Source organism: Manis pentadactyla, chromosome 6 (genome assembly GCF_030020395.1).
Source record: "Manis pentadactyla isolate mManPen7 chromosome 6, mManPen7.hap1, whole genome shotgun sequence".
NCBI lineage: Eukaryota > Metazoa > Chordata > Mammalia > Pholidota > Manidae > Manis > Manis pentadactyla.
The window spans coordinates 101,893,040-101,915,944 of NC_080024.1; the positions used below are offsets into that span (position 1 = coordinate 101,893,040).

Here is a 22,905-nt window from a genome sequence, read left to right on the forward strand (position 1 = left end):
CCCTAATAAAATCAGGGTGAATGTACATTATCAACCATAGCTCACTGTTCCTGGAACCATCCCGTTAGCCCCAGGATAGGAAACAGAAACTGTTAGCTTTCTGCTCTTTAAAGCTTAGACTGTAGTACGATAGCTCTTCTATTAAATAAACATTATGGAGTGTATGTTATGTTTACCACACTCACTGGTGCTCACTTTAAGCCACCTCTCCCCAAATCACTTGACATTGTGCAACTTCATTCTCCATAATAATAGCAAAAGCTATTGTTAGGGGCACCCTACAAGCACCCTACGTTACGTGTTAGGCCCTGTACTGACTGCTTTATATGCATCACCTCATGTGACCCTCCCACAGTACAGGAAGGTAGGCCCACACGGCTAGAGAGCAGTGAAGTGGGAACTGAATCCCCTTCTACCCAAGTCCAAAGAAGGCGGTGTGTACCATATCCTGTGCAATCCCTGGCAAAGCTCAGGCTCAACCAGGCCATTAAAACAATGCCTTTCAGAATGTCATTGGAATTTATCAGAAGAAGGCTGTCCCCTCTTTGAAATGGACTCTGGGATGTCCAGCCACTTCCTCTGCTCTTAACATGGGCCTTGGAAGGTTTCCCATTCCCAGGGCTTGGGGCTGACATGGGGACTCTGCATCTGTGAGCGACGGTGCTGCTGCTCATGTTGGGAGGTCAGCGGACACAATGACACCAATGACAGTCAGTGGACACTGACTAGGCTGGTGGTCGGGAGCAGGCAGCATTCCACGATGGGGCTTGCCGGCTCCACAGGCAGAGTCAGCTCATCTGCAGTAAAAGCTGACGCTGATCTGAGCTGGTCGGGCTACAAGTGTGAGTGGCTAAGTGAACATCGCAAGTCCATTTTCTCTAGGTCTCCCTTGGACTCTTTGGCCCTTACATAAGGAGTCCGCTGTGTACCAGGACTGTTTTTCTACACTCGCCACTGCTGAGTGGGGTGTCACAATTGGCTAGCTTTGTCCCTCAGTCTCTTCAGACAAGGCCCAGCAGTTCTCAGGCTTGGTGGGTTTCACATGCCAGGCCTGTACGGACTCTACTGGATCCCCACATTTGGTTTCTTAAGCTTTAGAGCCTTGCTCAAGGCTAAGTTTCTCATCAGAGACAGTTCTGAGCTCTCAGAAAACATACCTGAAGCCAAACCTGGTTTGGGGACATCTGAAAGCTGGATTCTTTGTCACTCTAAAGCCACAGTTCATGCAATGGGGAGTCTGCCCACGCAAAGCCTATAGCTGCATCTCAGTTAGCTTGCAGAGTATAATAACTGAAAAATAATTACATACGTTTTGGATCACCCTATCACTCCAAAATAAGGAAAGATCTGGAGGCCTGCCATCTGACATGACAATTGTTGGAAATTAAATGGAGTCTTCCTTCTTTAAACATGGCAAGCAATGTTCCAATAATTATTTTTTCATACCAGGCCATCTTTATTGATTCACATTGTCAGTTTATCCTTTATAGACAACTATTTTTACTGACTCCAATTAAATTATACAATAATTATTAAACTTTATGTTAACAAAAACATTTCTATGAAAGGGAGGTACTATAGAATGCTCCAAAACCATGAGATAGTTTTCTGTAGTACTGGTTTAAAAAAAGGAAAAGAAAGTGGATTGGCCAGTATGTATTCAGCCAGATGTATTAGTCACATAAAGTGCAGTAGCGTTGACCTGCTTGTACCTCTGTACCTACACCATGCACATCACACTTCTGTGGTTTGGTCACTGGTTCTCACCTGCCTGACCCCATTTAGCCACCAAGACTCATTTCAAGGCAGCTTCTCCTGAGGTTGGCCAAGTGTCTCTTCTCTGTGCTCCAACAGCATCCCGTGTCTACCTCTATTTTGAGGCTTTGTGTGCAGCCCTGCTTCTGACCTTAAGTTCTGAGGGCAGGGACTTGTCATACTCATTTTTTTTATTGCCATATCTAGGACAGTTCACACATCATAGGCAGTCACAGAATGGTTGGGCCTTCTGCTTCAGTCTCTGGATTTGCAAATCTGTCTGTGGGGTTGTTTGAATCTGGTGCAACCCTAACAACTTCACTTTCATTCTTTGAAATCTCTGACGTCTTCAGGAAATGCTGATAGCTTTCTTCAATGCTGGCATTCATTATATCCTTGTTGTGTGTCTGGCACTGTGATATGCTGTTAGTGTGCATGGTTCTTATAATCTTCCCAACAGTCTTGGGAAGTGAGTACTGCCGTTAGTCCTGTGTTCAAACCCAGGTCCATGGATTTGAGAGGCCACACTCTTATGCACTGTGCTGGCAGTCATATGATAGATGTTTGATTTAGTCATCCTGGTCTATAGCAGCAGGTATTGCTGAGTGGGACCAGCCAGACTGGGCACGTAGCCACAGTTTCACAGGTAACCACTGGTAACCTGGCTTTAGAATAGCCAAAGAGTAAGACCCAATTTATTGTTTAAAGATGACTTTCAAAATTGAGCACACTTTGACATAACAAAGTTAGAATCTAGAGAAGCAATCTGAGCAGCCAAGTTACTTTAAAAAAAGGGCAAGGATACAATCTGGGCAACAGTGCCTAAAATCTAAAATCTAGGCTAGATGCCTAGACAGAGGGATGGGGCACAGGTACAAGAAAGCCCTTTGAGACCAACCAACCTCTTCCGTATGTCATGGGATCTTCTCTTGCTCCAGGGAGTCACTATGGACTTCTCACCAATCTCAGGAACAACCCCAATATGGGCACCCAAGCCTGACCCTCTGACTCAAGCAGGGCATGAAGCTGTATAGTTTAACATGGTAAAACATTTGAATCTTTGAAATAATTGTTTTTCAAAATCACTCCACTTTACATAACCAAACTAACAGATGGCTCAATCTGGACATAACTGTGGAGACCACTTTCAACATTTTTATTGTTGGCTGAGACACACTCTGTTAATTATGTTCCCAAGTCATCCATCCATTTATACCCACCTGCAAACATTAGTATACATTAGTTATTGAAAGAGTGACACTGATTTCACAAGAGGAAAGTTTCACCAGGAATTGGATTAATACATTGTCATTCCCCTCTTGTATGCTGTTCTCAAAACACTTCTGGCCAAGAGACACACATTGGGGGTCTATAGGCAACATATATTCTGAACTGGTCCCAGCCCATTCCCTACTGGGCATTAAATATTTTTAATGTTCACATTTGCACATGACCTTTTATTTGCTCTTCCTGTCACTTCATGTGAATAAACACAATACTGTATGTCATTCATTTTAATATTCATTCTTCCTGACCAATCATAAGTTTACTACCTTTAGTTTAAGAGGAATGGCACGTTATCAGTATCCCAGTAACAGCAGTGATAAAGACTTGAATGCCAATATGTGTTAGCACTATGCAGAGAAAGCAAGCTAGCGTGCTGTGTGGTATATGCCAGAGTTCTACCAGTTGGCCAAATCCACCAAATGCCAGGTTTTGTAAGTAAAGTAGCATTGAAACACAGCCATGTGCCATATCCATTGTTTACCGATTATCTGTGGCTACTTTCATGTTGCAGCAGCAGAGTGAGGTAGTGTGTCCCTCAAATCCTAAAAGACCAGTGGAGTAAGTCTTTTGTCTAAAGGTGAATACTCATAAGGTGAGCACAGGAAATTTACAAAATCTGCCCAAGGTCACCCAGTTGGATTGGTGGAGCCAGGTTGTGAATCAAGGCACTTTGATTTCAGGATCCATCTTTTTAATCACAGTACTACATGACCTTTGCTGTATTGAGTTTAGATGTAAATTTATCTTGAACCAATGAATATATATATAGTAGCTGCAGTCCGAAGGGAGTTTAAGCTCTGGGCAAGTTCACTCTGGATTTGGTGAGACCAAAAAATGACAACAGAACATTGAGGGTAAAAAGGGGCTTATACCAAGCTTTATTCTCACAGTGGCAGGTAAAGCACCAGAATCCCATCAGCCTCCACTCCTGGCTCTGTTTCCGCTCCAGGCTCTGCTCTCTTGCCTCCAGCCTCTGCTCTTCCCCTAGAATCAGGCAGAGCTCTTTTTGTAGCAGCTCAGGCAATAATGGCTTATCACCAACAGCTGTGCAAGCATGCACCTGTGCAGTAGGTTAAGTATGCATCGCACATTCACAGTGGGCAAGTAGGTTAGGATCAGGAAAGGATGGAACTCACATTTTCCCTACAAGATTATATATATAAAATCATTAGGAAATTCCAACACACTGTGACTTAAACTAGTGAAGGATTTGGATGGTCTGTCACCATATGCCCAACCAAATACTGTCATTCCTTTATTACCTATTTAGGTTCCCTGAAAGATAGAATAACACATCATGCTAAGGTAGAATGACTTTGATCTTGTCTGAATGCTGACATTTGTGTTTTCTCTAAGGAGAAGTTGGAGCTTTTGTGGAATGTGGAGCTAAGATGCATTTAGAAGGCTATCCTCCCTCTTATCTCCCAAGATGGGCAGTGATTGAAGGGGTTAAGAAGTGTGTGTCTTTATAAGGCTGTAACTGAATTGCATGGAAAGAATTGGAAATTACAAGCATTAGGATTAAAAAATACATTTTAGATTTCGGAAGAAACATCATCTTTCTGAAGCCCTGTTACTATGCTTGATGCTGACACCTCCATGCAGCCGCATCCTCACTCCCTCCAGCAGAACCTCCTTCACAGCTATTTACTTTCACTTTTCATGTCTGTATAATAGTTTATATAGTATAACGTTAACTTTGATTATTTTACAATGCATCCTTTTGAAAGACTCCAGACTCAAAGTTCTATGAGGTCAGGTAACTGAGTCTTATGACCCAAGAAACTCTTCAGAAAGTATTTGTTGAATGAAATGTGAGTTGTATGTGTACCATTCTTCCAAAAGAATATGCTGTAATCTTACAATGGGAAATAGGTTGTAATAAAATTTCAACAGTGCAAACCATAATTTTGTACCAAAGAATGAACCTTCAGCTCATTCAAAATTCTGAAGACAGAATTTCACAGGAATTTTAAAAGAAGCTATGACAGGTCAGCATTAAAGCAGCAGTAAACCGTGGAGGCAGAAACAATGCATGTGTGCCCTGCTACTGGGGCTCAGCTACCTCCCTTGTGGGAAGTGGAAACTGGCTATCCAGGAAGATGGCAACGTGTATGAAAGCAGAGAATGAGGTCCTTCATCTGTCCCCAGGTTATTTTATCTCTGTTAGATTTATGATTCAAACCAGAGAAGCTTTTAGCAAATCCTTTGTTTTGAGGGACTTTAATAATCCATAGAATCTACTTAGCTTTCCACATCATTTCACCTGTGCAGATAGTTACCATCATAACTGTATTTCACTGGGGAAGAAAATCAGGTCATAATGTAATTTGCATAAAGCTTGCAAGGGCGTTTGACTGACGTGTCAGCAATTGTATGGTAATGTTGACAACTTATCACTATTTTATTCAATTATTTTAATGCCAGGAGCTATAGAGGGTGAGATAACAATGTTCTTTCCTGCTACCTTCTATTCCTTTGTGTGTCTAAGAGTTTCTTGCCTGTGCCACAGATAACTTTTTTTTCCCTTCAGAATTTTGTCCTTTTACTTTCATGTTAGTATTTCCACTTCTCTCACTCAGTCTTGAAACATTAAAAATATCTACCTTATCTATAGGGGCATTTAAAAATGACCTGCCTTTGCTACCAAGAAAGGAAAACTTTCTACTTGTACCAGCCCTTGCCTGGAGTACCAAGACTGGCTGGTGAGGTTCCTCACTGATTCTCACCAGTAGAGGCTGATAAAGGACCTTGAACTTTCAGTGCCCACCCCCGCCCCCAGTGCCAGAACCAGTGAAGACTCCCTTCGGATAAAGTTGGTGAAGTTGTTTTAACCAACTGTGCTTAGAGAGGGAAATGCTAGGTCCCGGTGCCAAATTAGCACAGCCATCTGGAGCTCTTCTAGCACTCAGAACCCCTCCTGCGTCCCCTGCTCAGCAAACTATTCTGCATATTTTCTTCACTTGCCTAGTGGCAACAGGATACATACATAGTTTTTTGTTTCCTTGCTCTGGTGATTTCTGCTTTATCCTTCCACACTGCTTAACTGAATCCATGACCTTGGGCAGATCATTAACCTCTCAGAGCTGTGGTAATCAACGGGATGGAACAGCACCCACTGGGAAGGGTTTACGAGCTATCACATGGGAGAGCACCTCGTGTAATTCCTGACAGATCTTGGGCACATTGGGGGTGGGGGAGCGTGGCTCCTTCTTTCACATCCTCAGAGCAGATGATATCACCTGGCACGCAGTAGGTCAGAATGAAACGGTAAATTAATGTTTTCATCACTCTCTCAGACTTAACTGCACGACTTCATAAGGTCAACCAGCAATGTAGCTTCTGAAATTTTTTCCTGGGATTCCAGATTTTCAGTTTATACGGATGCAGCATTTTATTTTATTTAAACATAACCAAATGCCTTAAGGTGGATTTCGTGTTATCATTTTCTGAACCAATTACAAATCATTGCAAGTCAGTGGAATTTAACAAGAAAGGCAAAACCAGTTTTAGCTGCTGACTTCACGCTAACTCTCAGAATGGTACCACCCTTAAGACATTTTTATATCATAGATGAAAAAAGTTTTTTCAGTTAGTTGCAATGTTTACATTCTAAAAGCCCTAATTCCATGGCTATTCTAATGGTCATTGCCAAATAACACATGTTCCAAACATTAGTTAAAACAAGATTTTCCTTGGCCTTCATTTGAAGATTATATTTCTCTAGGAAGTTAACATTGAAAAGTTTGACAATCATAAGAGAATCTTCAGACCCACTTTTTCTCTAGAGAGTTTTAGGAGCCAAATAAAGATTTCTTCTTGAATTATTTCTTCAGAAGTAAGGCCATGAACCCCAGTGACCTCGATAATGTTTTTGGTTTCTGTAATTTGTTATAATTCTGATCCTACATGTTGCAATTTGTGTGTTTAAGTAAAGCATTATGGGATTGTAAAGATGTATAATTTAGGAAGTTCACATATAGTGACCCCTTATCAAAAGGCTTAAAATTGGACCTTCAGGACAGGACCTCTGCCATCTCATACAAATGGATGCAGGCAGAAAAATCCATCCCTCTGACCTGAGGGCATTTCTGCCCACTTCTCCCACCATCAAAGTTTTATATCACATATTTGCGGTAGACAGGGAAAACATTACAGAGGAACATTAAGCCTCCTGTTTTAACCTAGTTTGTAGCTCCTGTTAATCAGTGGTTTTCTGCCTCTTTTTTAGATACAGTGTAACTGAGGAGCACTGTGGGGCCACTCACGTGGCAGTTGAGTCCCAGCAGTGAGGCCTGGTCTTTCCTTCCCTCCCCTTGTGAATTACCGCTGTGGCATGTCATGTGATCCAAGGCACATTTTTTTTTAATTCATCCCCCTTGTGAATATCTGGTGTAAATGTCATTGCTGAGACTTTATTCAACACATTATTTAGTGAACACATGCTCTAAGCCTGACACGCTGATGGTGGAAGGGACTGAGCAGGATCACAGATGTTTTAAGACTATTCCTGCTCTCTGGTTCTTCACGTTGCAGGAGAAGTCTGCCAAAAGAAAGATAAACACCTATAAATGAATGTGCTGCTGTGTGTCTACACCAGTAAGTGAAGCTGGCCAGGTGGAATGCTGGTCTTCCAAATGAGACAGTTACAACCAGCTGTGGTAAATTGCTAAGTCCGAATTTAAGCTCTGCTTTGCCAGATCTTCCTATTCTCAGATCTTCCTATGCCTAAAGGTTGGCAATTTACTAGAAAGTTTTTTAAACAAAGCTGGCCCATCAAAATGCATGTGTCTTTGTAACCTTTGGCTATAGCAGGAACTGTGTGAGAAGTCAGGGTGGCCGGCTTCTTTCCAGGTAAGGGTGAGCATGCGCAGAGCCCACATGCCTCCTTTGTGTCTGCGTGTGCCAGAGAAATTCCTCTGCATTCTACAGACTTGTCACGTAATATACTGAGGACTCCCAAGGATTATGGCACCAGGTATTTAATGTGTGTTGAAGACAGTCCTCAAACATAAGATTCAGTTACTTAATTTCATGTTATTCAGGCTTCTTATAAAGCATTTTACACCCTTGGCATAAAAAAATGTTCATTAACTGTCATCATATTTACCATCTGTTTTCTGCTTTCTACAAAAAGCTTTGATAATTGTCAGCAGGCCAACTTACTCCCAGTTTACCCCACTCTGGTGGTTATGCAATTAAACATGACCTGGAAAAACATGCTTCTTAGTGTGGAAGCACTCAAAATTCTCTAGATAAATCCCTCTCTTCATTTTGTTCACTCTAACATTCCAAAGGCTTTCATACCTGTTATATCATTGCACGCCTTTAAGATATTCTGTAGATAACTTCCAAAATCTATAGAATTTAAAATGGAGTACATTTGTGCAAGATCAAGATGTTTTCACCCAAGCTTTGTACGGGCGATTGGAAATATGCTATCCTGACAAGAGAAAACAGTGCTTCCCATGCTTTTGCTCATGCTGTTTACCTTCGCAAAACGGTCTTTTCTCCCTAGCCTATGGGTTGTTCAAGGTCCAAATTTAACACCAGTTTTCCCCTCTGAGCAGTTCATACTTCACAATACCAAGTTCTCACCCCATGCTGGCCGGCTCTCCTGTGGGCGCCTGCCCTCCTTTGCACATTGCCGTGTACACTCCTGAAAGCAGGGGCTTTTCCTCAGTGTCTTCTCTGCTAGGTCTGCTGAGTCTCTTGGTAAGTCGTTTAGGGGAGCAAGATCAGGATGAGAGTGTCTCAAGGAGCATATCAAGTTTTAGATCAACGCTGTGAAGTCAGACACACCCGATTTGGGTTCCCTTCCTAATCACAGACCTGCCCATGTGACCTTGGGCAACTTACTCGGCCTCTCCAAATCTGTTTCTTCATATAAAAAAGGTGAAAATAAGACACCCTTCCCAGATTTCTTAGGAAGTATGGCTGAGAAGTCACCTACCAAGAGGCGGGTATAGTTCCTGGCACAAGACAGGTGCAAGGCCGTCAGTGACCTTTCTCCCCTTTTGCTTCCTTTGTTATTTTCATCATTTCTCACATTCCTGTCCCTCCACACTCATCCATCTGGCTTGTCTTTCTAAACCCAGCCTTGTAGCTCAGACTTGGCTCACCCTCCCAGATAACTGTGCAAAGGGCGCGGCTTTGAAGTCTGACAGATTAGGAATCAGAGCCTGTGTCTGTGTCCTAGTGTGTCTGGGACCATAAAGGACTTACTTGGGTTATTTGAGACTCTGTTTCCTTAGCTCTCAAGTGGGGATAAGAAAACATGCAATCACACGGTATTGTCTAGAGGATCAAATGAGTGGCTGTATGTAAAACTCCTAGAACACTGCTGGAATGTGGTAAATACTCCATGTTGACTAAATCAAAATTACTGTAGAGATCCTGCAAACTGTCTTAAGCTGGTTTAAGACAGAGATGAAGCCTGAACTCTAACGAACACCAGAAAAATCTGTACTTTTTGTAAATGTCAACATGAAATTAGAGAGTTTTGGTTAAGTTGGGAATATGACATTTTATGTCACCAGAATTTAGGGGTTTGAAAACTATAGCCTTTGCCCAAACAACCTAACATTTTGATGCATTTATACATTACAGTCAGTTTCTTTCTATATTCCTGTCTAACTGGCTGATGTAAAAGCTGGAATTAGTTCTGAGAGCCCAGCCTGTGCCCAGAGCATCCTCCTCCATGGGCTCTACTCCCTTAGAAGCTGATTTTTCAAGACCTCCCCGCGAGGCTGCCTTGGCAGGGAAGCCACACCCCCTGCCCTCCACCACCACCACCCCGCGCTGGGCCACACAGTCAGGCGTGGTGGGCCACATACAGTCTGTGTAGCTTGTTCTTCTTCTTTGCTGTTATCGTTGTTTTAAACAACCCTTTAAAAATATGAAACTCGTTCTTGAGGAAAACAGGAACTGGGTCAGCCTGGGTCTACAGGCCACAGTTCCCTGACTCAAGGCCGCTGAAGGGAGAGAGGGATGAAGAGTAGCTTGGAAACCTTGATGAACTAATAATGCCTTGCTTTAGGCAAGGAAAAGAGCCGTGTCATTTTTTTTTTCAGTATTAAAGACATTGTAGAAGAGGAAAATTTTTCCTAGATGCTCTTAAAGTCCTTGGCTAAGTCTGAAAATTAAACTAACAAAGGGATTAATAGAAGAAAAGCCTACACATTTTATTGAAATTTTACATGTATGTGTGAGCCTTCACAAGACAACGAAGATGTGAAGAAGTGACCGGAGCAGGAAGCTGTTATACCCTTTAAACAGAGAGGCAATAAATTTGTGAAGAATTGAGCAGACAAAGAGTTTGGGGCACTACATGTAGTAAATGGTGAAGAAGTAAGCAGGAGGGTAAGGGTCCGTTTAACAAGGCTTGTTTGTACAGGGCTCCTGGTCCCAGATTCCCCGTCTCTGATGGTAAGAATGTCTTCCCTCCTCCTAGAATATGGAGGGACCTTCCATATGGGAAGTTTAGAATCTGTTTCAGGGAAGAAATGCAGTAATGGGGGGGGTCAGGGTGACCCTCTTTTTTCTGTCATTTAAAAAAAATTCCTTCAACTTAAGGTCTCTAATATGTCAAAGTGCTGTATTTTAGGGTAGTAGGTCCTGAACCCCATCAACATTAAGCTAGAACCTTTGCTTCAGTGGTACAGCTGTATTTTCTCATCAGGTTTTTAGTCATTTTGTAGTGGGACCTCATCTCACTGCTGTTTTCCATTGGGAGCTGACGGGGATCATAGTAAAGCAGATGGAGCACAGACTGTAGAGATGAGAAACACAGAAGAAAGAGCTGTGCGAAAGAAATATTTAATCATAACATGAGAAACTCATAGTGGCAACTTTTCCATTATGTTAAATTTCACTCATTTCTATGCATTCTGGGTATGTGTTTAAAAACAAAGGTGGTAATTTTCCATCTTTATGCCCATCTCCCATGGGTTGTTGATTCTGTCTGTTGCAGGACTATGACTTGAGCCAGCTCCAGCAGCCTGATACCGTGGAACCTGATGCCATCAAGCCCGTAGGAATCCGGCGCCTGGACGAGAGGCCCATCCATGCCGAGCCCCAGTACCCTGTCCGATCTGCAGCCCCTCACCCTGGGGACATCGGGGACTTCATTAATGAGGTGCAGAGAGAGACTCACTTTCTTTCTAAGTGTGTTTATTTTATGCTAATGGTTAGCTCCATGGAGGCCACACATTTGTTGAAATACAGCTGCATAGTTCATTAAAACACACTTGTTTTCCCTAAGCTTATCTTTGCATGAAAACAAATGTGGTTTCAGTAACAGAGAACAGATTTAATCACTTTGATCTGCCAAAAAGAGATCTGTCAGTTAATATTCTGCATTTGTAAATGACACTCATATATATTATTAGTATTAGTCACACTATCTCCAAAAGGATTTCTTTCTCTTAGATTACAAGTAATAAATAGACTAACAATGTTATAGTGTATTCTGATTTCCTTTATTAGCACTGATGAATGTAACAATGGTTCACTTTCATTTTCCTCACACTGTACCCTTCCAGTCCCACCAATGGTGAGAATTCAGTGCCTACGGACACAATTCCACCAAATGAGATTAGTAGGAAGAGCAGCCAAATTAAATATTATGTAAGTGATTTAAGTACTCATCTAGTTGAGGAGTTTTAAGAGCTTCTGTAAGAGGCAGCTAATTCTCTGTTGAATATAACAAGAAATGATTTTCACTGTCAAAATTATATGGCATTCTTTCATTTCATTACTGACCAAGAGTTCTACTACATTTAATACTTAAGTTTTGAAGTAAAATGATTTCTGCTTCTTCTTTCTACATGGCTGTAGTTTTGGTGCAGTTCTTCTCTTGAACATTTATTGTAAGAATAAGAGAACAATACATACTGACATTGTTTGCGAATACATGGCAGGATTCGTTTTCTGTGGCCCTACTCCCCACCCTCCCAGTACTGGTCTCTGTGCAATGCATCTGCCATACACCACCTGATAAACTCTTTATTTTCTGGGCTTCTCTGTAGTTGTGTATTATATGTACATAATCAATCTACCTTAGTGTTTTAGATGTACTTAACAGCTTGAAAAAGAAAGTTTTGAAACAAAGTTGAACTATTTACCTGTCTATACAACTATTCATTACTGTCTACTCCTAAAATACATATGTACTCATTTCTGTTAAATAGGTAGTAGGTTAATTTGTACTAGACATGATTTAGAAGCAGAGGAAAGCAAAAACAACACAATGCCAGTAACTCCTTCATCTGCAAAAATATGCCCTAACTTTTCCAGTTTATTTATATATGGGCCTGGTTAGGGGAATTTGCAGGAATTTATATGTGTGTGTGTGCGTGTGTGTGTGTGTGTGTGTGTGTGTGTATACATATATATATAAATACATACACATATATATATCTAAAACCTTTTCAAATCTGTAAGAGTGCCTGATGATTATGTTTTTAATGTAGCTCTTGTCATCACGAGAAACTATTCAGTTATGCATAGGGTTGTCAGGTTGCACGACAGAGTGGATCTTGAATTTGGGTGTAGAAACTGGACTTTTTTTAAAGCAAGGTTTCTAGTATGTGTCAATACTTACATGAAAAGCTATGTGCTGAAAAACTGACTCAAAGTAGCTCCTAGAATACAATCAATTCATAATTTGAGGATCATCTTCATTTATTAGAAATGACTCATTTGGAAACCTTCTTGAACTTGGTTTAGGATCATGCTTTCAGCAGATTCAGACTATTGAATATCTACTATATGTACGTAACTGTGCTAATAATAGGTAATACATAGAGAATAAAATTAATTAGACCTAGATTCTCTTTGTGTGTGTACCCTGCTTTGCTACTAGTTTGACCTTTGTACCAGGCGAACATTCCAGTACCTGAAGCCTTACTTTGTCAGGCATAGGATGCCAAGGTCTGGTTCTTACTTGGTGTTCTGGTTTCCTCCCAGGCCCCTCCCAACCTGCATCTTCCAGGCCCTCAACAGCGACTTCTACCTTTAGCTCCTAGGCCCCAGCTTGAGATTCCATGCCAGATCCTGTTCCCACACTGTCCTCTCTGCCTGAAATGCTTTTCCCTCTTCTGCTAGATATTAGTTCCTTCCTTAAGTCTTTACCAACCTAAGAAGGTCATGAAGACAGAGTATGGGGTAGGCGCTATCCAGTGGCATCCACCGTACCCAGGACTCACCTACCTTCGTAACTCCTATCCTGAGGTTCCCTTCTGCTTCCACTCTGAGCACCCCCATGGCCCGGGGGAAGAGGTGCATAGTAGTGTGGGGACATTGGTTTGGTGACTGCACAAATGGATGAAAGGATCATGTTTGGAAATTATTCCCCCAATGGCTACTGAATCCATGACATTGAATGTGAGAAATATGGAAGCAAACAAAGACCAGATATCTGTATTTAGAAATGCCCTATCTTTGGAACAGGAAGAAAGTCTAAGGAGGTGTATAGAAAATAACTAAAAAGAAGCTCTGTGGACATGCTGGTCAGTTCGGCAGGAAATTCACAGGGCTGGAACTGTAAAAAAGCCTAGGTGAGAAAGAGTGCCAAATGCACACACAGATTCTTCATCCAGGACACCTGCTAAGACTTTTTCAGCATCTTTCTATAACTGGACAGATAAAAATAAGTGCATGTAAAGTTTTAAAATAGTGGAAGGCACCTAGATAGAACTCAAGCATATTTCATAAATATATTTCAAGTGCAAACAGATTTATTTATTTCCAGGTCTTATTTGATTTAGTGTCGTACTGAATGTTCCAAATGAAGAAGAATATAGTGGTGATTATAATTGGTGTGTTTTTATAGATGTAAGGAATAGGTAAGCTCATGAGAACATTTTCTAGTTTGTTTATTTAAATAATGAATGAATGTTGCCTTGAATCTCAAAAATGATAACTTCTTTCCAGTCTGGTAAGTCTTATAAAATAAAACAAATCACACAGTTTCTTAATTTCCACTACAGAATTTCATTCTATCTTGAGGTTTTTAAACATGACCTTCAGAGGTTGAAAGTTGAAACAAATTCATTTAATCTCAGCCTGCCAGTAGATATAAGCATACCTCCAATAACCACTAATCCTATGTATTTCTTTATCTCAGAAGTATAAAAACCAAGGGCATACTTCAGCTAAAAGACTGACTTTTGATTAATATCATTAAAAAACTTACAGAAGGTCCTTCTAGAATAACTTTCTTGAAACCACTGAAGTTTAAAACTTTTGCCTTTTTTCTCCTACTAATTAAATGTAATTTGTCCTCTTTAAAATATCTTCATCCACTCTCAGCGAAGTTGAGCATTTGTTTGAGTTCAAATCCAGCTGCCTCATGTGACAGTTGTTACCTTGTATAAGGTCAAGGTCCTTGGTTATAACTGCTTAGATTTCCAGTTTTCTTATATGTAAAACAAAGATAATAATAGAAGCTTCTTTTAAGATTGCATAGAGGACTAAATGAGATAATGCATATAAAGTGCTTGGAATAGTGCCTGTCACAGAGTAAAATTTCATAATTATTATCAGCATCACGTTAATTATTATTACAAGTTACTTTCCAGAAGTGAAACCTTTCTACTGCCCTCCAGTTGTAAATGACACAAATAAAAACCTCTTCTTCCCAAAAAATTGCTTCAAGTAAAATGAAATTCCTACAAAGGGACATAGTAATTTTGAAGGTAGTAAGTTACAGAATTTTGCTATGTATAAACATGGTATACTTCCATGTCCACAGTTATTTTAAGCCTAAATCATAGCTGCTTCTGAAAGGCGTGGGTATGAATATGAAGAAAATTCTGAGGTAAAAAAACTAAACTGAGGACAGCAGTACAAAGCCACCTTCTAGAGTAGCTAGATAGTCAGACACCGTTAGGCAGCAGGATACGAAATGAATACAGCCAGCCTTTGGAGAAAGGGATGTCACAATCTCATGTAATGAAACATGGCAATAAAAGTAAGAGACCAGACAAACCGTGGCAATTACTCTCAGTCATGGTTGAGGGGAAGAAAATCCATGCACAGAAGTGACATTTTTAATGGGCTTTAAACGATGGATGGATATTAATCAGATTAATTTAAGTGAGTGAAGACATTTCAAATAAAAGAAATCACATTTCAGCTAGCAGAAAATGAACATGTAAATAACAGAGGTCCATAAAAACATGACATTTTTAAGTTTTGGGGGAGATGGGCAAATAATTTGGTGACAAATTCAGTGCGGTTGCTGGAGTTGAGAGTAGCTGAAACAGAAAAGATGCGTGAACGGTCCAGGTTCACTGAGTTCTCTAAAGAGCTTTGACCTTATCCTGTAGGTCATCCAGACATTAGGCATTTGAGTAGCGCCTTCTAGGTTTTTCCATGTCTGCACATCTCTCCTATTACTTAAACTTTTAATACATCTTTAACTTAATTTTTTTAAATAAGAGAATTGTTTTTAAGTGCCCATGCACCTCAAAAATCACTGGGCATACCCCCAGGGGAACTCCTTCCTTATGTGGGAAACTCTGCTATAGGTACTAGAGGGTAATAGAAGAGTTTTTCATGGAGGAGTGACCTCAAATAATGTCAGAGAGGAACCATTAGTAGTTGTAGGAAAGACGCAGGTATAGTACTGGGGACAGGGAGACCAGTTCGCAGCATTTGCTGGGGTCCAGGCAGGATATAATGAGGACCTAAATCAAGGCAGTGGTGTTGAGACAATAGAGGACAGAATTTCCAGAATCAATAGGACCTCTCTCCTCTTATATCCCTGATGTGTTCCCTCACTGAAGAATTTGGGTCTTTTTAGTCCCTATAAAAGAATGTCTCCATCCATAAAGCATAGGATCAGAAGTCTATAAATACAAGCTCCGCAGGAGCTCAGCCCGAGCCACATGCTTTTCATTTTATAGAGGTGCCTCAAACACTAGGAAATAGCTCAGTTTTATCCAGTGTTCAAGATCTGCCTCCCCAGGAAATGTGAAACAAGCGCATACTTGTTTAGTCAAACTTAGGTGGAGAAAGAGAAATGCATGCAATTATTTTGTAAATTTGATGACAGTGCATCACCTACCACGTGAAATGCTGTCCGCACCTGAGCACAGAGGAACCCCATGAGGGAGGACCGAGGTTATGTGGCCCCTTGATTTCCATTGCACATTCACTCCGGTTCAGGCTTCTCACTGTCATTTTCTCAGGACTTGACTACAATCTTTTTAGAATTACCAAGATAGTACCCAGAATTTATATAATGCCTCATCCAAGAATCCTATTTTATTCTCAGATGAAGATCAGTGCTGTCCAAGTGAAAGGTACTTAGAGTACTTAACCTTCAGCCCAGAAGGATGGCTTGCCTAAGAATTCTTGGGAAGGTCAGTGGCTTTGCCCTTCTGTAATTATTAAAACCTGAGAAAGTGTGCCATGCAGTAGCAGCACCTGGGGATCTTTAATGGATTTTATGGTCTTAACCTCATTTTTAAAAAGAAAGAAAACAGATTCAAAAACTAAGAGCATGATCAGAAAACTAAGATAGGAGCTAAAAAATTAAAAGAAATGAGTATTTTTGAGAATCTCAATAGTGAGCACAGGGCTAGATTATCATCAGTGTTTTATTTATTGTAATTAATTGCATTAGGTGGCTTAAGCATTTCATGAAGAGCCTCGGGTCCCTTTACATGCCAGTGAAGATGCGACAGCAGCCCACAATTATTTCTAAGTCAAAGCAGACAGGCCACTGTGCTCCTCTCTACCGAAGACGCACTTAACACTCTGCCATTGGCTCTTTAGAGCTGATTTTAGTCGTAACCTTTTCATATTTCCAGTTTGGTGCTGACAGCCTAAAGATTGGGCAGGCTTCTGCATGTTCTTCTACTTAAAATTTGAACTGCGGTAAAGCAGATGACCTGACCACAGTGACCTTGGCCACTGACTCTTGTTTCACATTTCCTGGGGAGGCAGATCTTGAACTCTCGATAAAACTGAACTATTTCCTAGTGTCTGAAGCACCTGTCTCTGCTGCAAGTCACTGAAGGTCATAATGAAAACTTAATACAGGTATTCCCTGCTTTTCGAATGTTCCAGCCATGCCACTTTACCTTCATGGAACACCTACATCAGCACCTGTTGCTGACCTAAAGAAATCCGAAGAGGATTTTCACTTTCACCAAAAAAGGCAAAAAGTGAAAAAAAAATCGAATTCAGAAGTTTGTTTTGCAGCAAGCCTTTATAGAGGCAGCGCACACCCCAAGCGGCCACAGTGGCCTCCAGGCTGCCTCCCAGGACTGCCCTGCATCCCAACATCCAGCCAGCAAAGCTCTGAGCTGTGTCTGGGAGCATCTGCACTGTATCTCCACTTACTCTGTTAGCAAGACGTGTCCTAAGGTATCAGGAAAGCTAAGAGAGGTGATTTTGGAGGCCTAGGAATGCTCCAAAATGTTTAATGTAAATTAATGGTTATTGCTTCTTTGTTTTCTTGGCTTACCAAGGGATTCAAAGCAATGCTCTACTTTCAGATAGCAGGTGAAATGGATTTGTCTACAGAAGCCCATTGTCCTGATCAGGATTTTTCATAATTTTTATTGATTTCCTTCAGCTCTTTCGTAGACCCAAGTTAGACAGTGCTAAAGTAAAGGAATCACATATTTCTTAAATCTGCAGTTGCTAGATTTTGTAGGGAAAAAGAAAGAGGGGCAAATGCTGCCATTTGAATATAAACTTCAGGAGGACAGGCATTGGACCTCACTTATTAATTAATACCTGTGTTCCACCACTATTGTAATTATAAGCAAAAATATACAGCATCATATACATACTCAACAGTATGGCTTGAATTGAATAAATACAAGCAAAATAAATGAAGGTGCAGTCTTCAGCTTTTTCTAGCTAAGGCTACAGTAACTAACAACTGCAAAGTGTGGTTGGCTTACAGTAACAAAGGCTTACTTCTTGCTCAGGTTATGTGTTAGCTGTGGGCCAGTACTAGCTGCCTTCCTGAGCCTTCTGCATCTCAGGATCCAGGCAGAAGGAAAATTCCCACCGGAACAGGCCCTTCTGAAAGTGGGGAGGGTGAAAAGGAGTCCGTAGAAATGCGTCAGGTAGAGCTGTCAGTGACTCCTCTTAAAGGAGAGGTGCTGCTCATGTTTTATTGGCCAAAGCCAGTCCCAAGCAAAGCCTGACAGTGGGTGTGAGAAGTAAACTCCAGCTCCAGAGGGGCTCTTGGGGTAATGGGGGTGTGTAATCCACCTGCAGGGAAGGGAGAGCAAATCACTGAGCACAGTAACATGCTCTACCACAGAATGGAATTGTGGACTTTGAGAAGTAGCAGTCTGGTTCTCAGTCTTAGCAGAACTGCCTTGTAGATTATGCTATAAATATGATAAATAAAATCCTATCTAAAGTTACTTACTTTTATATACTTAAGTCATTTGCTGAAGACTTGTTTTATTTCACATAGGCTTTTCTGGGTTATAAATAGTATAACCCAAACCTCACTTGAGAAAAAATGGTGTTTAATTAGATGGTTAGGATTGTTGGTGAGAGAGACTTGGGGATTAAAAATTGGTAGTGTGTACTTTTCTCTTTTGTTTTTGACTGAAGTCAAGCAGTTGCCATTTTTGTGTCATAAAATATTATGTCTCACATTTACTTTTCTTTTTAAAAATTACAAAGCAGGAAAATTTTCAGTGAACTTAAAAGTTATCTTTTTTAGAAAACTAATATTCATTGAACTCTAACATGTGCCAGACACTGTGGTGACCCCTTGGGTTTTATTATTTCTCATGCTAATCTTATTACAGTTGCAGATGAGGAAATGCAGCTTCTAGAATTTAGCCAAGGTTCCACAGCTAATACCACGTAGAAATGAGGTGACAACCCTGAGTCTGATGTCTTAACCACAACACACACTGATTCTTGCTTTGTGATGTTCATGATCTTTTTCCGTCCTTCTCCTCTATAAACTTGAAGAATAAATAGATGAACACATACTGATAAAAAATACACCCACATATATATACTAATAGAATACATGTAGGACAGTCCATGACATCTTGGAGAAGGTCTACCTTAAACCTCCCAGCGTTCAAAAAACAGAGTCGTGGAGGAAAAGAATTGCTTGTTTGGAGACTAATGCTGGTATGTCTTGGAGAGTAGAACTGAGGAGAGATTAGAGAAAATGCCCAAAGGACCTACAGCATTAAATCCTTCAGTTTTGTGGAGCATAATTATGAATTAGCTGCAAGTACATAAATTATACCTTTACAAGCATTTTACTTGCAAGAGTTAAGTTTATAGATAATAATTTCATTGGTTCTCATTCTTCAAACCCTTTTAAGAGCCATATGTGTACATGTTGTTTTAAACGGGCAGGTTCCCCACCAACACACAACATTTTTTACTATGTATAGATACTGGATCCTGACTTTTCTCGGGCCTGTGAGAGTTAGAAGTCACTCTATTCTTAAAAAATAATACCTGATCACAATTTATCAATTAATTTAGCCGCTTATTTTCTGTTAAGAACATAAATGATTTAACCAGTAACTTTCCTTGTATTGTAATCACATCTGGCCTGTCTTCCTTCTTTGATAGCCTTCCAAATTTAGGTCCATTGCAATGCCACTTCTTCCCTGAACTCCTAGCTCTCAGTGCTAGTCTGAATTTTTTTCCAGCATCCTGATGATTTTGCCTAGATTTCATAGTTCTGTCACTTGTCATTTCTTTCATTCTATAGTGATGCCTCTTATGCTAGACTGTTTGCTTGCAGAGACAGGACTACAGGGCACTCACTTGTATGTCCTTCCCTTATATATTACATATATAATTCCTGTTTAACCTGGGCAGTGTCAAAATTCTTTGTCTCTGGACAGCTTAGGATCTATGTATCACATGATTTCCTAGTCCTCTGTATTATTTCATGTTACTTATTTTACCAATAATTACAACTGGTCTTACCTATGTCCTGTTACACACATGCCTTAGTCCACTCCATTTCAGATCCTCCCTTAGCAGCTTCAAGCAGTTAACCTTTCATGTCTGCCACTATCAGACACATTGTCCACTTAACCCCCTTCCCATTGTATGTCTTGGCCTCACCGAGCTGGACTCCTTAAGGTTCTTTCTTGCAGAAGAAAGACATAAGTTACTTTTTTGTCTAACTTTCAAATGTGGTGATAGCCCCATTTCCCTATGGATTGAAAGTGTAGGCTGCAGGTAGAAATGTACAAACAAGTATTGGATCCTGTGGGCCCATTAGGATCTGTGATTCCTAACCCTCTCTTCACTCTTTCCTTGTCTTTCCAAATTGTAGGGCCTTAAGGCTGCTGACAATGATCCCACAGCTCCGCCATATGACTCCCTCCTAGTCTTTGACTATGAAGGCAGCGGCTCCACAGCGGGGTCCTTGAGCTCCCTAAATTCCTCCAGTAGTGGTGGTGAGCAGGACTATGACTACCTGAACGACTGGGGACCCCGCTTCAAGAAGCTCGCTGACATGTATGGTGGAGGTGATGACTGAACTGCAGGGTGAACTTGTTTTTTTGGACAAGTACAAACAATGTCAACTGATATTCCCAAAAAGCATTTGGAAGCTAGGCTTTAACTTTGTAGTCTACTAGCGGAGAGCTTGCTGGAGGCTTTGGTATAGGCTGCAAACCAATCTGGGCTCAGAGGGAATATCAGTGATCAATACTGTTTGGAGAAACACTGAGCTCAGTTACACTTGAATTTTACAGTACAGAAGCACTGGGATTTTATGTGCCTTTTTGTACCTTTTTCAGATTGGAATTAGTTTTATGTTTAAGGCTTTAATGGTACTGATTTCTGAAACGATAAGTAAAAGACAAAATATTTTGTGGTGGGAGCAGTAAGTTAAACCAACATGCTTCAACATGCTTTTGTTACATTGCATTTGCTTTTATTAAAATACAGAGTTGAACAAAAAAAACTCATGGAGCAATTTTATTATCTTGGGGGATGAGACCATGAGGTTGGAAAATGTACATGACTTCTAGTTTTAGACTTTAGTTTCTTTTGTTTTATGGGTTTTTTTTTTCACTAAAATCTTAAAATGTATGCAGCTGGTTGCAAATAAAGGGAGTTTTCATATCACCAATTTGTAGCAAAATTGAATTTTTTCATAAACTAGAATGTTAGACACATTTTGGTCTTAATTCATGTATACTTTTTTTATTTACTGTATTTTTTCCACTTCACTGTAAAAATGGTATGTGTACATAATGTTTTATTGGCATAGTCTATGGAGAAGTGCAGAAACTTCAGAACATGTGTATGTATTATTTGGACTATGGATTCAGGTTTTTTGCATGTTTATATCTTTCGTTATGGATAAAGTATTTACAAAACAAAGTGACATTTGATTCAATTGTTGAGCTGTAGTTAGAATACTCAATTTTTAATTTTTTAATTTTTTTTTAATTTTTTATTTTCTTTTTGTTTGGGGAGGGAGAAAAGTTCTTAGCACAAATGTTTTACATAATTTGTACCAAAAAAAAAAAAAAAAAAGAAGGCGGCAAAGGAAAGAATAGGGTGGCCTGATGCTGATGGCACTACTGTGTGTTTTTTAAAAAAAGAAAATGAAAAAAAAAAAGCTTTTAAACTGGAGAGACTTCCAACAACAGCTTTGCCTCTGTATTGTGTACCAGAATATAAATGATACACCTCTGACCCCAGCGTTCTGAATAAAATGCTAATTTTGGATCTGGTGACTGGCTTGAACTTTCTCTTTTCTACTTGAGCCCCTCTGAATGTTGTAGAAATCCCGAGTACTGGAGTTTCGTTGAGAACAGTATGAAAATACGTATTTGTGCTTCAGTACTGACCACTGAGGCCCGTAGCACGGCCCCTGCGGCCCCCGAGCAACGGGGCGTCACTGCGGAGCTTCTCATCATCCGGGAGAAAGATGTCAAAGGCGCAGGAAGACGTGCCGAAGGTGGCGCGCAGGTCACGTCCGTAACTTCCGGGAACTGTTGTGAGTCTTCAGGCCTCTTCCGCACTTGTGCCTTTCAGCCCGGGCTTATGGTTATGCCAGCTCCCAACGGGCCTTTACCATTAACACAACCTGAGAACGTCAGTGGCAAGTGACAGGATGGCCCTGGGATTCCCCGGTCATCCGCGGGGGTCGGTGTTTGCTGTACTCAGTGGAATAATGCTTGGGTCTGACCTGACTTCCATTCGGTGGCTACCGTTTCTTTCCAGCTGCACTGAGGTATGATTGGTGAGTAAGGTTGAAAGTATTTGAGGTGTACAACATGCTGGTTTCATATATGTAAACATTATGAAATGTTTTCCACAATCAAGTAATGCATTCATTACCTCCAACAGTTACCTTTGTGTCTGGCGAGACCATATGCGATCCACTTTCTTAGCAAATTTCAAGTATATACAATACAGTATTAGCCTGATATAGTCAGAGAAGACAAGAAAAGGGAGACGATCTTGCTGAATTTTGTAAAATTGTTCATGATTCATAAGTGAATTTTAAAAGGCTTGAAGGAATTCTCACTGTTTTTCTTTTTGCTTCATGATCATTATCACACCTTATATTCTTATACTGTAGAGCTTGAAGAACATTTATACAATATACCTCTAATTAATTCCATGTGTTTTTGCTTAATATAAAGATTATTTTATATTAGGGAAACTTACTTTTCTATTGATTCATTCTGTAAGCAATACTTCCTTGTTCATTTTCTTATCATTAAATGCCAGAGCTTGCCTCTGGGAATTTCCATAATGAAACTTGCTAAATTTGATAATTGGAATAGTCTTTACTAAAATAGATTCTTAGACTGCACTTCTAGGCTGCTGTGCATGCAAATGAAAACTAAACTGTCTATTTAAATTCAA

At 40.4% G+C, this 22,905-nt stretch overlaps 1 protein-coding gene across 1 annotated transcript in view; it reads left to right on the plus strand.

The window, feature by feature from the left end:
* CDH2 (cadherin 2) overlaps positions 1 to 21,761 on the plus strand; it is a 190,930-nt gene extending 169,169 nt beyond the window's left edge. Inside the window, exons 15-16 of the mRNA XM_036885966.2 lie at positions 11,015 to 11,179; positions 20,348 to 21,761. Coding sequence (XP_036741861.1) covers positions 11,015 to 11,179; positions 20,348 to 20,554 — 372 coding nt within the window. The 3' untranslated portion in view covers positions 20,555 to 21,761. The remainder of the gene's footprint in view (positions 1 to 11,014; positions 11,180 to 20,347) is intronic.
* The last annotated feature ends 1,144 nt before the right edge of the window (positions 21,762 to 22,905 follow it).